Raw genomic sequence first — 19138 nt, forward strand, 5'->3', positions numbered from 1 at the left:
TTTGTGAGTTAAAATCAGTTTATAATTACACCATTAAGCTGGATAAATACAAAAAGTATATACATAAATAATGATTTTGAAAATACTCCATTGCAGCCATGTTTCTCTATGTGGAAACAGCATTAAAACAAAGGTAAGTGTCAGTTTATTAAGCTGAGAGTTCAGAAATGCATGCAGACAAGTTAGAACAAAGCACACCCACTTGATTTGCTTATTAGAGTCTCTGAAAGCTTCCTTTTGTTTCCACAGAAGTCCGTCAGGTCTCAGGCAGAAGCAGATGATTTTAGCTGTCCGAACTGGAACACACGCTGCTGCATCTGTTGTCCTGCTCTTGCTGTGGGACTGTCCCCCCAGGTCATACCTCGATATTGACTGTGTCCAGGTGGTACTTTGGCTCGTTAGCTAGATTCACTTTCTCTGTTCGGGTGTGCCATACAAGAACCTGGAAAATACCCTGTGTGTCAGTAAAGTCATCTACAGGGATGACACAAGAGCTTTTCACAAAGTGTGGCAGTCGGTACCTTTGTGCAGTTGTTTGCTTTAGGCTCCAGTTCCTCCACTGTTGTTATCTGTTTCAGAAAATCAGATTCTTGCATTCCTGGTTGAGAACCACGACGCTTGAATACGGCTTTGGGATGCGACAGGATCACTTGAAGACTCACAGCAAATCCTTGGGGAGAGAGAGAAAGGGAAAAGGGTTGAGAAAAACCTTTAAGCCTTATATTTTTGTGCAGTTATACTTATGCCTAGAAATCTCCCATGTTCTTTTTTAAAATGTGTACATTTGATTAGGTGGGTAGACAGTATTTGGTAGCTTTGTACATCCTACATTGTATTGTTTTGTTTTGTTTTGCCCTTAAGATACAATCAGATTGTTTTAATTGCGCCATATTTTCAATGCATTTAATCTATTTCCCATCATGTAGGTAATATATGCTTTCTTGCCTGAAAAGTCAGGTAAATTGCTAAAATCTTGGGTTAGTCTTCCTTTCTACTTTTAATTAAGAAATAAAACTCAGTTATAAGTAAAATAAAATGTATGAAATTTATACTGTACAAACCGTTCCACACTTCAAGGTGAAGGTTGGGAAAAAAGGTTAAAATATGTTACAACTGTGATATTTAGATAGCTTTAGCCTGTAGATTTTTAACATCCTTGTTGAGGAAAGACAAATCATACTAATGCTCTGTCATGGGAATGACTTTTAGCACCAGTGGTCTGCCAGGCAGTCTCCATTGGTCTGAGCCTGGCACAGCACGGCTCAACGGATTTATTAAGTGTACACACCTCTCTGCAATTCTTTCCTCTACTAACATGCATCAGGTTCCTTGAAAGGAGACTGCAAACTTGAGAAATTGCTGGTTTGAACAAACTCACCTTCTCTGAAGGAGCTCCCATGAATCTCTATTTATAGAACTCGCCCGTTTTCCCTCAGCAGTGCTCAGTCATATGTATGCTTCTTTAACTATGACTCAAAAACTCCACTGATAGACTTGTAAAGAAAAATTACATTTGTAACTAACTCCTTTTGTCTGATTGCCAAGCCTACCAAAGAAGTCCTTTCTTCATCAGTTCAGAGTGGTTCCAGATGTCCTTTTATGACACAAGTAGTAACAGCTTTGACATCAGTTCTGGAAAACTCCAAGAACATTTAATTCTAATGCCACTATTAAAATTTTATCAGTTTAAAATTGACCATAACTTTCTAGAATTTAATGTAGTTCTGACCCCTTTTTTTAGTAGAAATGTCTTGTTACTATGTTTTCCTTGAAAGTATCTGTGACTTTTACAGGAGCCTTTTGAAGCGGAAAATATAAGGAATTAATTACTACATCACATGTGAAAAAAGGCACGCTGAAACCATTTTATCATGCTCTTGCTTGTTGGAAAGCAAAGGAAGACACCAGAAAGTTTGTTTTGTTTTCAGTCAGGATTTGGACCCTGATGAAGACTATGGGTTGGATGTAAACTGAGGTCTCAGTTCACTGATGGACACAGAAAGCATTTATACATTATATCTTTTATGTAGCTTTATACATCCTGTCCTGCCTGAGGTAGAGAATAGGTGTCTGCATGGACAGGACTTACCCACACCCTGCAGTGCAGTCTTACTTCTCACTGCTTGTAGCCTGGCCATGATGGAGCACAAGGTGGGCTCTATCCCAGTGCTCTTGGTAGGCAAGTGCAATCATTTGGGAAGAGCTGAGGGTGAGAGTTCAAACTCCCTCAGCTACAGACAGTATGTACAGCCAGCTTGCTGCACCTTGAAGGGGGGCTGGAGACCTAGTACTGATGAACAAAATGGTCTGCTTCAGTTAAGTGGTTTTGGTTAGGTTTTGTTGGCCTTTTTTCCCCAAATAAAACAAACTGTAAATTTTGGATGCAACTGGGCATTAATAATTGTGAGCACAAAAAAAAAAAAAAAAAAAAGTTCTTTTTCATGGGAAGACATTTTTGGAACTCTGATCAGCTGTGTGAGCTGCTCTTTCTTTTTGAACATATTTAAGAATAAAGCTGCCCATGCATAAAGAAGAAAATTAAGTAAACACCAAAATCAGTGTCCTAGATTTTGGTGCACAGCAAGAATCCCATTCTTAGCAGGAGATGCAGATTTTCTGCTGTTTATCTTTGCAGTGTCAGTGTGGCTTCCTGGACCCACAGACTGTACTTATCCAAACATTAATTTATCATAATTTCTCTTGCTGCAAGGCTTTCTCACTCTGGTGAGATAACTGCATTGAGCTCTGAGGGTGGATTTTTCCTACGTACAGATGTTCAAGTGGGCTGTCGTTCCTGCATGGGACAAGTGCCCTTGCTGCCATGCTATTGCAAATTGTCATTTGAGGGTGCTGTCAAAGCTCAGGCATTGAGTAAAAGTTAAATTATAAACTGAGTCTTGCAGGTGGCAAGGACATAGACTACTGTGCAGTGACTGGCCTGAGGTTTGTTTCCTCAGTCAGGGTCCATGCAGACTTTGTTAAAATAATCCAATAAAGCAGCAACTTAAAGAGATAAAATAATTCAAGGAGACTTATCTCCTGGCTCTCTAGTTCTTCAGCTCTGCTTTATAACAGCTTTATTTTCACATGTGTGACATTTTGTTAAATGGACTTGAAAGAAAACCACTTTCTAGTGACAACTTTAAGTTGACTATCAGATGTATAATTTTGGAGTCAGAAATAGCTCAGGTTTTGACCAGACTGGCAATAATTATTTCTCTCAGTTGATCCTGTGCTAATAGATAAAAAGACAGTGTTGTTTTGAATTCTATCACTAAACAGGGATTTATCTGGGATTACTGTCTCCAGTGTAGCATAACTGAACAGTGCTTACATGCATACAGTTATTTTACTTAGTCATTATTCCTACAAGGTCACACTGGGCTTAACATCACATGAAATGCCCCAAGACAATTTCATAGCTGGAGTGTGAAGAGGTGTTTCGGAGGTTTTTTGGTGTTTAATGCAAGGTTGTAAATTAAATCTAATTGGCTGAAGAGCCACCTAGATAGGAATTAATTTGTGGGAGGACAAGATACCTGGGAGATATACAGATATTACATCTGTTCTTCTTTCAATGAAAGCTGTTTCTGTTAATTCACACCTTGTGTTAGATCCATGGCTTCTGTTAAAAGGCAGAACTATTTTTCTTCATCCAGTTAAACCTAAGCCAGGGTTTAAAGATTTTGCTATGGTTAATGCAATTGCTTCCTGGATGCTGTTTGAAGGAAAGCTGGAAACTTGAGTGTTTATCACTTCTGGAGTGTATAACTGCTAATGCTCAGTGCAGATGTTCAAACAGATGTGCTGGTTTCCCCATAGATCAAGGTTCCACCTTTGGCTTGGCCTCTGTGGCTTTCAAGCTGTGTTCTCCCTGTGGTGTACTTTTTGGGTTGCAATAAGGCAGAGATGTCTAACCAGGAGGTTTTGTAGTTAGGAACAAAGGCATCTGTTGACATTAATTCACCAGGAAAGAGGCACTTGATTATAAACTCAGTGTTTAAAATAGTATTTATCCTTGGATGGGAGGGGAGATTGGTGTTTTATTTTGGTTTGGGTTTTCAGTGCTGGCTGCCATAGCCACTTGAAACTTTTTTTTTGTATGTGACTGGCAGCAGTGGCTCTTCCAGATTCAGTCAAAATATGCCATGTTTTTCAGTGTTGTGAATAGACTGGCATTTTGCTCAGGGAACCCTAAGAAAGATGAGATGTACTGAAGATCTCATGACTATAGCAAAATTCTAAAAAAATGTAATATAAAAAGGTGGTTGAGGCCCTAGCAGAGGTGCCTGGGGCACAGTGCATGAGCTCTGGACCCCAAGTCCAAAGTCTGCTGCCCATTGATTTACAGTCACCTATTAATCTCTGTGACTGAAGTAGCTCCTGGAATGCTAATGCAAAGCAAGCATCTGCCTTCTTCAACAACATGGGGAGAATTACAATCTAACTTTTTTCTAAAGTGATGGAAAATTCTGGTACTAGGAACAGGCCAGAAGTAAAACAACATTTAATATAGAAGACTTCAAATCAGATCCATACTAAATAAGTCTGTGCCTACCTAAGAATGAGTGTCACATTTTGCTTTCCACCTTCTCTCTCACTTTTCTTCCCTGACAGTAAGTCTGTGTCAAACTCTAGAACAACTCTTGAGTTAAAACTGAAGCAGAACTTTGGAAATACCTGAACTAATTTGTATGGTGTGTTGGTTGCCAGGCAAGAAGCAAGACAGGAAATGGCTACTCTGCTTTCTGAATCCATTTCAGCATTGGAGAATAGCAATGTCAGCCACAAATTTCTCAGAATAAACAACCAGTGTTTAATGAATGTGATTGCCATGTGCAAGTGTGTTTCAAAGAATCTGGGGAGGTTGGCCAGCTAGGGTCTTTGAGCTGAGCCCACTGAAATCAGCAGGACCTGTCTCCACTGGCAGTATCTTGTATTTTGCTGTCTAGAATATGGAGCTTATGTGGTTAAAGTCAAGGATGTGCTTCCTCTGAACAGCCACAAGTTAAATCAGTGATCCCAGACCTTTTAAGCCATCACTCTGTTCATACCCAGCATCGTGATCAAATTCTTGTGAAAATCACTGTGAAAGATCATTCACTGAACTAAAGGGAGCCTCCTTAACCAGTGCACTGGGACATGAGCAGAGAACATTAACTGTAGACAGCTGATACGTCTCTGTATCAGTATTACTGTATGCACCTACACTGTTTGCACGGCAATATTGTTAAAAGAGATCCTTGATCTTCCTTATGTGCAGCATTCAATATAACCTAAGTTGCTTGTGTATGGAAAAATGCCAGCAATGGACCACAGCATGGACTTAGGTTTGGTAGCAAGTCCCTGGAGGTGTGTTGGGAAGTCAGGAGAGAAGGGCAAGGGTAGGAAACTCCATGCTGACATGCATCCTGTAGCCTGCACCTGCTCAGATGCCTGTGGACGTCTGGATTTGCAATTCTGTTCTGTTTGTGCCTTGCCACTGTATTCCTGAGGGGAATGAAGATGCAAATTTCACATAATTTTTTTTTAGCAGTCTACACTGCATCCATTTCTCTCCTTGCTGAAATTAAAAATGAAATTCAATGTCTTCAGTATTTTTTGAAGACTAACAGAAGTTCTCTCACAAAGTAGTAACTCTTTTTTTGTGGTCATGCAATAACTTCCTGTACTCTAAAAGTTTTGCACGTTTTCTTGTCTCTGTGACCCCCCCCCCCCCCCCCCCTTACATGACTTTGGTCAAAGCACAAGCAGGTAATGCTCCTAATGGAGCTGCTTTTCTCTCATGCCAGTGATTGAGCCAGCATGTGCAAGGTAAACAACTTAAGAACTTTCCAAGTATATCTTCATGTCTGGGTTAGAGTCCCTTGGCCAATGTTGTGTAATGGCATTCTGCCTCCAGCTAATGAATTATGAACCATGCTCTCACCTTTATAATACCATCAGTAATCCCTTCTAGAGTACAGTATCAATATGTATCTGTAAATCCACAGGGAGTGCTAAACTGCACAGCTGCAGTCCTCGACACACTGCGTGGTTTTGGGCATTGAATACCTGCTTCACCCCTGAGGAATGCCTTTATGTGAACACCTAAATGCTTATTGTTATGCCAGGTCGTACTACTGAATTGAAATGCTTCTACAATGCAGAAAAATTCACCTGATAACCTTTTTGTCTTAGAGGTGACAACAACCATTCGTCCTCCTTTATCTACTCTTTTTAACCAGTTGGACTGTAAATACTGTACAGATTTTTATCAATAATTTCAGTTAATATAACAGTACTCTATTGTGATGAGAAAGGACTGTACACTGTCCTTTTCCCTCTCTCAAAACATAGGGGTAATCAGAATTTTTTAAAAGTGGCTTTTTCTACCCCATTCTTGCCCTTGTATCCCTACTTCTGCTCCTCCCTCCCAAGTACAGAAGATGTCTAAGTGCAAATACCATATCATTTGCAGGGAAACAGCTTCTGCTGTATCAGAAACTGGACCTGTGCACCGCAGTGATTCATGTGGCAGTCATGAATGTATACAAAAGATTGTCTAAGCATGGACTGTCAGCAAGGCAGAGCTGTGTGGTGTGCAAACTTCACTGCAGGAGATTGACTGGATCCATTTTGAAGCTTTTCTGCCTTCATCTACCAGGCGACAGCTGTCAGTGATTTTTCCCCTAAGCCCAGTGTTTCAAACTATATCCATCTACAGTTATCACTGTCATTCCGAATAAGCAGTGCAACATGAATAATTTCATGATCAAGTAGCATTTTACAACCTGAGGTCTAAGAAGGTCTGTATTTGTAGTGCCTGGTTTAGATTGATGACAAAATGACAGGCAGGGACTCCTTGCAAGAATTGCTTGGATGAATTAATTTACAATTAACTTGTTTCAGACAGACAATTCATACAACATAAAAGCCAAGTTGCCACATAAAAATAAAAAATTATAGTAAGTTCAGATACCACCAAGCAGCAAATTAATTAGACAAGATGTACAAGCTTAGACTTCCAGGATAGTTAGTGCCAAAGGGCTGCAGTGTTCGCACTTCAGAAGTTAAAGCAGCTGCTTAAATTGAGAAATGCAAACATTCAGGTATGCCCAGTGCTGCTCACCTGCCATGTCAATAGCAAAGGGCCTGTCAGCTCTCCAGCCCGTGTACCAGCCGACGACTTTGCCGTTCTCCACCACGGGGCGCTCGTACCGCCGGCCTCCCACCAGCCCCACGGGCCACACCGACACCTTGCGCGTCGTCCGCATCTGCAAGAGGCGGGCACAGCGTCACCGAGCGCTCCTGGAGCCCACAGCAATCACCCAGACCAGCAATCCAAAGGCTGTCCGAGCTTACACAGTGCAGCCCAAGAGCTGCATGTGCCCGCTCATTTTCTGTGAAATCTCCAGCGCTTTAGTCCGTAGGCATCTCAATTCTACTTCGAATACCCTTTTCATAGTATCTTTTATACCAAGAGGTTTGTTTTAAAGCTGAAAATACAGGGGGGTTTGTTCTTGTTTGTTTGGGGTTTTGAAGGCGTAGCAGATCTTTTTTATCCGCAAGACTACAGCGTTCTGGCAGTGGGCTGATATCTACAGATTGCTGGGATACTGTAGAAACACAGTGAGAGAAAATATTATAATAATGATTAATACACACTTCACTAGGATGAGTACAATTAGTTTGAGACTTGTTAAAAATGCATTGAATAGAGGAAATTATGACACACAACTCTTTCCTTCTGCTGCAGCAGACCTGAGATGCAGCTCAGATCTATTAAGGATTCATGGAAAAAGATTGCTAGGGCTAAGTCTTTTTAACTTCTGTTTTTTTCCCTTTAAAAGCTCTGCTAAATTTCTAAGGGCAAAAAGCAGGCCAAGAAGAATGCTTATTATCACCAGCAGCAGTTTTTCCCAGTGGTGTAAATTAACTAAATGCAAAACTGGAAATGTGATCCTTATCTAGCATAGAAGGAGCCATAGGTATGAAAAAATGGCTGCAGCAAGAAGTGTGCATCACAGCAAGTCACTTAAAGAAGGGCAGGGGGATGCTGGGGCATGTCCAGAAAAGGGCAGCAAAACTGGGGAAGAGTCTAGAAAGTGAGACATATAAGGAGCAGCTGAGGGAGCTGGAGGTGTTTAACCTGGAGGAAAGCAGGGTCAGGGCGACCTTATCACTCTACAAGTGTCTGAAAGCAGGGTGGAGCCAAACGGGGTCAGCCTCTTCTCCCAGGAAACATTAGGAAACAGCCTCAGGCTGTGCCAGAGAAGGTTCAGGTTGGCATCAGGAAAAGATTCTTCACTGAAAGCGTTGTCGGGTATCGGAGTGGGCTACCCAGAGAAGTGATAAAGTGACCATCCCTGGAAGAGTTCAGTGAACTGGATATGGCACTTAGTGGTCTGGTTTAATTGATGTGGTGTTCAGGCAAAGGCTGGACTAGATCTTGGAGGTCTTTTGTAACCATAAAGACTGAGTCTTACTTAGTGACTTCAGATAACTGGTTCAGTGCTCCATTTTCTTCAGTAAACAGGAGATAATATGACATAAACCTTGACACACTGCTCCCCATGGGAGAGTGTGAGAACTTGAGCAAGCCAGTGCACCAACACAGCGACTTGCAAAGCTTAGCCACATTGGTTCAAAAGCCACTGATTTAACTACTGTGCTTTAAATATGGTTCTATTTAAACAAGTATTACACTAGTTCAGTGTAATGTGGGCTTAATTTGATCTATTCTAAAAACAGTCTCGTCTTCTGTTGTAATTGAAAGTTATTCCTTGGGGAAAGGTTATCCCTTTTTCCTTCCAAGCACTCCTCTCAGCAAAAACAAACACAGTTTTACATATTTGTAACTGCAGTCCCCTATTGATGGATGCTGAAGTAAAAGACAACCTTGGTTAAATATTAAACACTTCCTTCTCTCTCTGCCAAGGTGAAAGATTTATCATGCATATCATCAAGACTCACAGGAGCTGCACTAGAAAAAAACAAAGACATCACGTTAGCATGGTTCACATTTCTAAGCTAGAAACATTAGCAGATTCTTAGAACCTTCATATAAAGTATAAAATACATATTTAAAAATCCACAAAAAATGTAGGCACAGAGACATGCACCATCTCTCCCTCCAATTATTTGTGTCTCTTCAGATTTGTTTATCAAAAATTCCTCTCTTCCACCTTAATGACTATTGCACCAAGCTAGAACATCTCACTCAGTAGCAGCAGCCCATAGCGTAAGAGCAGGGTATGTATTCAGCTGGCAATATAGGGAATTCTTGTGATAAGGATTCTCTCCAAGCCATTGCCTGGTTAATTGCCAGTGAGAGACTGTCATGAATCTTTCTAAGGTTATTGATAAACATATTTATCTGAAACTGTTCTCCCTGCTTAAGTTTGCATTTCCTACACAGAGGAGTGGGAGAGGTTGGAAAGTTGAAGTTAGCAATTAACTATTTGGATGTGGAAATCCTCCAAAGCTTCTCAGGAAGATTTTTAGCTCTGGTTTTAATGACACATCTCTTTTGCTTATTTTGCTAACAGCATATTTATATTAACATCCAAACATACCAGACATGGACACAGGGAAACATCCTGTTGGGCATGTCTACACAGCAGCATCAAGCTAAATTCACCCAACTGTGCTACACCAGTAAATACCACAGGATAAACAGACATGGTGCCTCCTGGAGGGTGTGGATACCTGGACAAATTATTAGTGTTCAGAATTGCAGTACTTTGGCCATCCTGTGCCTAAACTCAAAATGCCACAAGACAAGGCCAGGCACACTCTGACTGCAAGAGAGCAGCCAGAGCACAGTCCGCTCATGCCCTGCCTATGTCCACAGTAGAAGTTTGGGCAGCTGTACTGCAAAATGAACTGCGTGGCCTCAGCATCTATGCTGGCAGAACCAGATGGATTTACATTAATAGTCTACGATACACAGTGTGTTGGAATACCTTGTCAATGAAAAGTATCTCACTGACCTCATAAAACCAGCATGAAATGACCCAAGAAGTTTTAAATTAATAATCTTGGTTCAGTGTCTGTGAGTTATGTCAGTGAAGCCACCACACATCAGAAGCAAGTAACCCCTTACAGAGCTCCTACTTTTGTCCTTGGGTGACTTTATTCTCACAGGTTACATTTTTGAAGAACAAAATAAGCAGGTGTCAAGAATACAGCAATTCCTTCAAGTAAAAGCTGAAAGAGCACATCTAGACGAGTATTTATGCTAATTCTGAAATACCTCGCAGCCTTGGGATATGCTAGGCAGATGAAAGTAGGAATATTTCTTTTAATCTTCTGAGAATAGCATTACTGCAGTTAACATACTGATATGTGAAGGCTGTATTTATGTAGGACGGGGAAAAAGCTATTATTTGGATTAAAAGGCCAGCTTGCACCTGGAATTTTATGCTGCTAATCATCGGGACACACAAAAGGGATTCAAAAATGTGCTAATTCTGAATAGCTTTAGTGCTGTGGGTTAAACAACTGCCAAAAATCCTAGGACTTACAAACAGCTTCCTAAATGACTCTTCTGTCTGTCATTGTAATGACAGCAGTAGCACACGCTGTGTTAACACTCAGCATTTTAAGTCCTGGTAGCTTACATGAATGATATTCACCTTACTTACACTTCACTCTCTCAAGTTAAGCATCTGCTCTGTCCTAGTTAGACTTCTGTAGTTAAAGAGCAGAGGTAGGACCCCACTGGCAGGATTCATCCTGCCTGGCTTGGACAGCTCTTAAGGTAGAAAGAAGTGCTTTCGTCCTCCATTTACTTTTTGAAAGTGATGTACTGAGTGGGGAAGATGGTAGAACAAACCTGAATGAAGTAGGAAGGGGAGGAGAACTGGGAAGGAGGGGGCAAGGAAATGGCAGGAGAGATGAGCAACAATCTAAGGGAAAAATACCAGTGAGGTGATGGGCATACATCAGTAAATACAGTAACTGCAGAGTAATCACCGAAGAATGGCAAGTGAAATGCAGGAAATGGAGTTGAGCAATAAAAGAGAGTGATAAAAGCATTGCTAAATTTAGCATCTCATTAGTCAATCAAAAAAAGCAGCTTAATGGGATGCACTGGACTGATGGGGAGGGAAGATATCAAGCCAGTAACAAAATATAGAAGCCCAAGGGGAATGAAGGCAAATGACAGAGAAAAGGAAACATGGCTGTACTTCCTACAGTGAAAAAGCTTCCATACTGGAACAACCATCCTGGTGTTTTTTGCAGCGTGATGTCATTGTGTTTCTGCTTGGGATTAAAAGCCCTCTGTGAGGGTAAACCTGCTCCCACACCTTGTAAGCTTTTTTTCTCCCCATTATTTCAACCCCTGTGTGATTTGTGGTCAATCCTGGCCAGGCTACAGGTTCACATCCAAGCTCACCATCCTACCCCACAACCCTGCCCACCCCAGTGATATTCCAGCAGATTTCTATGCAAAATTCTGATTTATTACCAAAGACAGGATCTTGAGCTCCTTCGCTACAGCATTTCCTCAGGCCAATATTTTATGGGTTAAAGCATAAGCACGGCCAGGTTCCCTGTCAGTTCTCACACAGTTCTCTGCATTACTCATAGGCCATTTAAAGCCAAAGTCTGCTTCAACAAAAGGTAATGTGAGAGCACTTCGACTCAGCCGGACAGCTCAGCAGCGATGCTGTGCCTTTTACTGTTTGCTGAGGCTTTGGACAGAGCCCCTGCCCCCACTTACCAACATTTCAATGAGGCACTGAAAACCTGTGCCTGTGGCATTTGTCGTTCAGGGACTGGGATGCTTAGGGGTTAGGAACTTCAAAAGGCAAGCTTGTTGGCAAATTTGACTGTGAAGGGTATTCTCCAGGGGAACACTTGTAGAAGGGATCAACAAATCAAAAAAATTGTCATTCATTGATGTAGCCTCCTCTACAGTTCTCACGGATGATCTGCTTCACCATCCTCCCTGCTAGAAAGCTTTCTTTCCAAGCATCTTCTTTAAACCCCCTCCGCTGATTTGTACACAATCTACAGATTGCAGAGGGAGCACAGATTAATTCCCCCTTTTCTCCAGCAACATTTTATAGATAAGGTACCATGATTAATGTTTCTAAATTATACCAGCATCCTTGGGCAAAAATGTCAATATTGTTTCCCTGCAGAAGAAAACAGTACCAAATTTAACTAAAGCAGTTAGCAGCCAATTTCTGTGGATTGGGACAACTTCCAACACATTTGCTACTCATTTTACTTCTGGGCCCTTCTGTTTACTGGTTTGTCTCGTTCTTCTCCCTATCATTCTACTGGCTTGTGTTCACTGTACCTCTGAAGAGCTGCTGACCGTGTGTAATTAATTTCACAGTAACAGCATCAGTTTCACAGGTAAGGCTGCTGCTGCCAGTGCTGAAACAGAGAGTACTTGATATTTTGTAACCAAGCATAAATCTGTTTGAAATAGCTGCCCCCTTTTTTTTTTTTTTTTTTTTTTTTTGGGTCACTGTTTCCTCTCATTTTTAAGCTATTTCATTCTCTGGCATTCTTTTCTAATCCAGCCTCTTTAGCATAGGTATAACATGTCTTTGTGGAAGAAAAATGTCAGTGTGCATTTAAAATCTGTCATGTACTCCTAAATCATTTATATACTAGAAAGGTATTTAATGCACTGCTAACTCATATTTGGATCACTTTTTATTCTGAAGAAAATAACCAATGACTGCCAGCTAATATTTAATTCTGTCTAGACTACTGAATGTTATTTTTAAGACTATTATAAAAAAATCTGATTTTTCCAACCAGCTCCAAGAGATTCGACAAAAGATTTTCATGTTTTCAAATACAGATATTCACTTATACTACTTTTAAATCTTCTGCATGAAGATTGTTTATGGATCCATTAAAAACACACAGAAGTTAGCTTAATACTGTGTATAAAGAATAGGATAGTTATGTGTTATTGAAGGAACACTAACCCTTCCCCAGTCAAAGCTGGAATAAATAGTAAATATTCACCTCTTCTATAATGCTTTTTTTGAGTTCCCCTCAAAATATTTTACAAAGATGATCACAGGAAAACTGAAGTCTATGTGACATGTGAGTATTTCTGTTCTATTTTTAATAACAAGGAATACTTTTTTTAGGCTACTGAAATGGCTGTTAAAAGCCATTAGAATATCTGCCACCTTCATACATACTTTCGATAGGGAAGGGCAGGGATACAAAAAAATCCTTTCAGTCGGAATTTGGGGCTCTCTGAATCTTGAGCTACCTGTAAAGACTACCTCAACTGACGGAGGGCAGGATGAGTTCTGTCCTCTCATACCTCCTTTCCAGCTTCAACTCTACCATCATATTCAGGGCACTCCTGTGCAGGCAACAGCTACAGCAAACTGGATTCTGGTCCACAGCTCAGTGGGCAATAGCACTCACTGCTAAGCTACTAAATGTCTAGCTTGGGTTTTTTTACCCTTTAGAAACGGCAATTATGGCTGTGAACTACTCTGAATTCCATGCTGCAAAGCTGTATCCAAATCACACCTTAGAGTGTGGATTTCTCTAGGAGACCCAGTCTGCAAATCCTCTTCTTGCACTCAGACAGGGCAATGGAATGTGCCACACTTGCACGCAAACATTGCTGTGAAATTCTGGACATTGATGACCAGAAGCCTGGGGGAGACAGGGAGGGAGAACACGGTTTTAGATACGAGCATTTGAATTTCACATATATCTCAGTTCGGGTGTCTGAACAAAACACAAGCAAAAGTGGCAGAAATAACCTAGACAGGAATCTCTAAAACTCGGTGGTTTTGAGTGCAGCAAACTCACTTTCAGACAGATACAGAAGACCTTTACTCCTCTTCTTGTACTCCTCATGCTGCTCACCCATCACCTACAAAGGTTTCAGGGCAGCCTGTACAATCAACAATTTACATACATATCCAAACACGGACCACAGAAGTGATGGCCTTTGGCCACCTACTCAAACTATGGAAAGAGCAGAAAAAATGCCTGACACATAGAAACACAGGAATTCTGTGAAGAGTTAAGGGAAGTGGAACTTAGCTGTCTATCTTCAGTTTCCAGTGCTCAGGTTAATCCTGCTGTCAAAGTCTCTCTGTGAAGGTGGAATGCCAGTATTATCTAAGATTTTTTTCTCTGGAAGTTTAAAAATACGAAATCAGCAGTTGCTAGGCATCAGTCACAATATTACAATAACTTGCATTCAGGAGTAAGATGAAGCACAAATGCACCAGAAACTGTAAGAGTCACTCCAAAATGAACAGCCTATGGTAAAAAATAGAAGCTATGGTGAGTCATGTAGAAACATTTGTAAAACATCTTAAATATAATAGTTGGAATTACAGGCCTCTCAGTGACTTTTTTATGAATGCAGGCTGACTTGTAACATAGCAGGTATTTTTGGAAAGCAGACTTGTTTTTGATGGAGACATACACAAGGACACCTTCAGATGAACAGACCATACCTGAGCAGAAAATACATAAATTATCTCTGAGATCTGGATCCCAAAATAATAAATGACAAAATACAATATGCCAGAACCACAGGCATTAAAGTAAAAGCATGATTTTTCACCTGACCACCACTACACTCCCAAGCAGAAAGACTTGGGAGTAACTCAAAAGCCACACCTCTACTCCTGGAAATATTTCTTCATCATTGCTGCAGCCCCCTATAGGACTCAAAAGAATTTCACAGTCACTGAACAGGTTGGTTCCTTCCCTGCAGCCTTTACATGGAGGTGAACCTTTCCTAAAAAAAAAGCTAAACTGAGCAAATGCTGTAGCAGCAGAAAGGCAAACCAGGCCCTCCACCTTATTCTAGAATGGACAACTAAAACTATTTAGACCCTGCCCAATTTGACTTTGAGGATATAGTTTCACCAGTCAAAAATGGACCTATCCACCCACATGCCATTTTAAGTCTTGGGAAAAAAAGATAATTATAAACAGCACCCAGTGGTTCCAGATTCACCATAGAAGGTGACATTTTCTAGACTACTGTAGGCTGGGTTTGTTTTGGTTTGGTTTTTTTTTTTTTTTTTTTTATTTCCATGAAACACACTTAGCCTAGGTCTACTGAGCCCAGCTCACTCCACATCAAATATAAAGTACTCATTCCTATAAGCACCAGGCAGAAGTACTTTGGACAGAGATTAGAATTTCTTCATCAAAAGCTCTCAGAAGTACCCCATGGCATTCCACGTCCAAGTATGCTCCTTTTTGATCATGGCCTCATGCTTTATACACTACAACACACAGTAAAGCCTTTGCTGATCTTGCTTTGTCAAAAGGCTCCGTCTCCACTAAGGGCAGCAGGGAAACCCACAGGTAAGAGCTGCCTTAAACACAATCCTGCACACTGTGCAGTTCCCTTGCTCGCCTTCTGCTCTGCAGCCTTGCCTGTTTGACCTCTGAGCAAAACACATCCCTAACACAAACGTTCCTCTCATGCTGGCTTTACAGTCCTAACTAGCCTCGGTTCCCATCTCCCTGAGGCCTCACTGCTGCTACTGAAATCAGTTTTGACTCAGCAGCAAGCCATTACAAAGAGGACAGACCTACTGCTGGCACTGTGGGGCCTCCACACCCCTGTGCCTGTGTCAGTGACACGCTGAAAGTCACACAGCCAGCACAGTGTGGTGCTAGGATGAGAATTCAGAGCTCCTGTCTCATTCTCCTGCATTTAAACTACTCCCTCCTAGTGAGGAGACTGCAGTTTATCAGACCTCCTTTGGGAAAGCAACTGCTGGTCTGCAGAATTGTTCCTGGCAGGGCAACAAACTGAAAAAACTTCCTCTCAGGTATAGTTACCATTTTCCTAAAAGGAATTACTACCAGATTTCATCTGCAAACAATGCATTCTGAAGCTGTTCGCTTCATGCTTGGAGAAGACAAGTATAATTTATGCTCATAAATCAATCAATTCCTGAAGGAGAGATCAGGATTTACCACAGAGCTGTCAAGCCAGAATCCATGAATACACAGATTTGCTTCCACGGAGTCAGAAAGCAACCAACTCTCTAGCAGTGCCTCGACTGAAAAGTCAGGCTCCTGGCTCACTCTAAATGTAACCTCCCACACATAAAGATGCATCCCGTTGGCAAAGCCTGCCAAAGGACTTCCCTTAACTTTGCCAGGTCGGCAAGGCATTCCTTGTGTTACTACCGGAGACCCTGCCAACAGCTCGTTAGTGACCCCAAAACACAGTCGCAGGAACTTGCAGCAGCAACTGAAGCAAAAGCTCCTTCTCTGCTCCTGTAACTGAGCTTTCCAAGCTCCCCATTTCTCAGGAAAACTCATTCATGCATGTGTGTCTGCCTGTGAGCACAAAGCTCAGAACAACCAGCTCTTTCCCAGCGCTGAACGCAGGGGAAGGGGAAGCTGAGGGGTTGCAGAGGCTGGTGCTGGAGGTTACAACTCTTGTTAGCAAGAGGAAACACTGGTTGCCTGTTGTGTTTGTAATTTTCAAGGTTAACTCTTCAGACGGCTTTATCCCACCACTTTCCTCAATTTCCTAGCTAATTAGAGAGGCAATTTGTACTTTTCTGTTTCATAATTCACAGCAATCTTAAATACATGAAATATATATTAAATATATATGAAATACGTTTATAAAATATGATAAACGTATTTCATAAAACACACGAAATGTGTTCAACAAATTCCCCACAGGATCACTACAGAAAATGTAGTGGAAATATGATCAACAATGATATGATCAACAGAATGATGATAAAAATTTTAAAAGAATAACTGTGACCAGACTTCTTTTTCAATAGCTATGGAGCACCCAAGAGAAACACCAGCCAATACCCTTCTTCAGCTTGTCCCTAAATGTTGATACTCAACAACCAAAAACATAACAACCCTAACAAACAATAGGTATTTGTCTCCAAATATCTTTTTGTGGCACATTACTCATTGTGCCTAAGTGTATTTTCTGTTTCAATTAACAGAATCCCTAAGATTCAGTCAAATTAGCCTTATTTCTAGAAATACACGTGAGCACTCCCATAACATCAAAGATGGGTATGTGAAATTACTCTGCATTATAATGCACTGAGCACAGCTATGAGGATTTTTAAAAATCAATTGCAACAAAGGTTTAGCCTCTAGGCAAAGGTCCCTAAATTAGCAGCTTTAATGCTGAATACCAAGAGGGCAAAAGAAGTAGGGCATCTCTGCTGAATGGGGACCCTGCACCTGCCCACGCACTGGAAATGGAAAGGGGTGCATTATGAACCTAAACACAAACGAACCCAAGAGTTTTGAAACCAGCTTTCTCCAGGGAATTGGATGTGCTTCACGTTTCTGTGTATCACGTTCACTTAAGCTCACTGACTGTAAAGCACGCGAGGACGAGCACAGCTCGGCAGGCAGCGGCAGCGAGTTCACCCCGAGCTGCAACTCTGTCCACCGGCACATCACACAGACCGCAGCACGCCTCAAGTCCTGCCCTGCCAACTTTCTTTTCCGTTTCCCTCCCTCATTTCCCTGCCAAGGTTACTCTCCTAGCTGTCAACGAAGATGTACATGATGTTTCTTCTACGTGTTTTATGTCCACGTATTAAACACCCTCCTTCCTGCGAGGGAGTACCCAGAAAGAAAGCTGGATACCCTCTGCCCCGAGCGCTTGCCAGTTCCCACCAGAATGAAACAAAACCCTTCACCAAGGGGAGGCAACGAAGACAAAAACAGATCCCTCCACAAAAGAGACTCCTGAAAGGGCGTTCGGTAGTTACACAAGCAATTTGCTGCTTTTAAGAGGGAAAGGCTTCAAAAAGGCAACTCCACGTGAAGAAGCCGGCTCTGGCTTAATTCATTAGCGCCAAGGAAAAAACTGTGAAGGATGGCGACTCCTGATGCGAGTTTGCCCTACAGGGAGAGGGATGAAGCCGACAAAAAACCAAACCAAAGAGCACTTTTCAACCCAATTTTAACAAAAACATGGGATCCCTTACATAAACCTTAAACTTGCCTCGCAGTGAGAAAACAGCAGCAAAAAGTTGGGGGAGTATGGAGAGGAGAGACAAGAAACTTAAAATCAAGAGAGCGGTGGTCACACAGAGGCAGCCCCGGGGTGAGGGACGGGCGCTGCAAGGTCTCCGGGCCGGGAGCGGGCTTGATTCCCCCATGCCCCGAGTTTTTGGGTAAGGGGCACCGAGCACGCCGCAAAGCGGGGATGGGGCACAGCCCCGCACGGGAGCCGGAGGACGGGGAGCGGCGGGAGCCCGAGGGGAGGCGGGGAGCGGGGATGGGGACGCGGCGGAGCATGGCGGCCGAGCGCGCCCCCCCGTCCCGCACGCACCTCCTGGAACAGCTCCAGGCTGTAGGTGTTGTCGTCGTCGGCGAAGAAGAGCACCCCGGGCTGCGGGGGCGGCAGGTGCTGGTGCCGCTGCCGCAGCCAGGCCAGGCCGGCGTTGCGCTGCTCGGTGGCGCGGGGCAGCCCCGGGCGCTTGTAGCGGCGCGGCGTGGGGACGTGCAGGTGCGTGCAGGGCAGCCCGGCGCCCGCCACGAAGCGGGTCACCAGCTCGCTGCGCGCCGCCGCGTCCTCCACCAGGATCCAGTGGAGCCGCGACACCTGCCGGAAGGTGTTGGCCAGGCGGGTGAGCTCGGCCTTCTGCACCGGGCGGCTGTAGGTGGGCGTGATGGCATAGATGGTGGGCAGCGCGGCCTCGGGCCGCCGCCGCGGGGCGGGCGGCCGCGCCCCGCCGCTACCGCCCTCGGCCCCGCCGCGGGGGGACAGCGCGGGCAGCGGCGCCCGGCTGCTGTCGATGTCCAGCACGATGATGACGATGAGCACCCAGGGCAGCAGCAGGAGGAAGCGGCTGAAGAGCAGGGACTTCATGCTGCCCCCGGCGCCCTCCCGCCGCGCCGCCGCTCAGCGCCGCCCCATAGACGGGCGCGGCGGGGCTGCCCCAGCGCGCTGCCCGCGGGGCGCCCGGGCGGCGGCGGCCGGGGCGGGCGCCGGGCGCTCCTTCCCTCCCGCGGCTCGGGTCGGGGAGCCCCGCGGTGCCTGCGGCAGCCCGGCGGGGCAGCCGCCTGCCCCGCTCCCGCCGAGCCTCTATTCCGCGAGCGGCCGCCCTTCCTCCTCCTCTTCCTCCTCCCGCTTCACCCGCGGCATCGCCGGACCGGGGCTCGGCGGGGG

At 43.5% G+C, this 19138-nt stretch overlaps 1 protein-coding gene across 1 annotated transcript; it reads right to left on the reverse strand.

The window, feature by feature from the left end:
• Positions 1 to 17: 17 nt before the first annotated feature.
• B3GAT2 (beta-1,3-glucuronyltransferase 2) lies at positions 18 to 18853 on the reverse strand. Its single transcript, XM_066315014.1, has 4 exons — positions 18299 to 18853; positions 7112 to 7256; positions 522 to 670; positions 18 to 442 (listed from the first exon to the last, which is right to left on the reverse strand). The coding sequence occupies exons 1-4, from the start codon at positions 18836 to 18838 to the stop codon at positions 356 to 358; spliced, it is 921 nt and encodes a 306-aa protein (XP_066171111.1). The 5' UTR covers positions 18839 to 18853; the 3' UTR covers positions 18 to 355.
• Between the last annotated feature and the right edge of the window lie 285 nt (positions 18854 to 19138).

Source organism: Sylvia atricapilla, chromosome 3, assembly GCF_009819655.1.
Source record: "Sylvia atricapilla isolate bSylAtr1 chromosome 3, bSylAtr1.pri, whole genome shotgun sequence".
NCBI lineage: Eukaryota > Metazoa > Chordata > Aves > Passeriformes > Sylviidae > Sylvia > Sylvia atricapilla.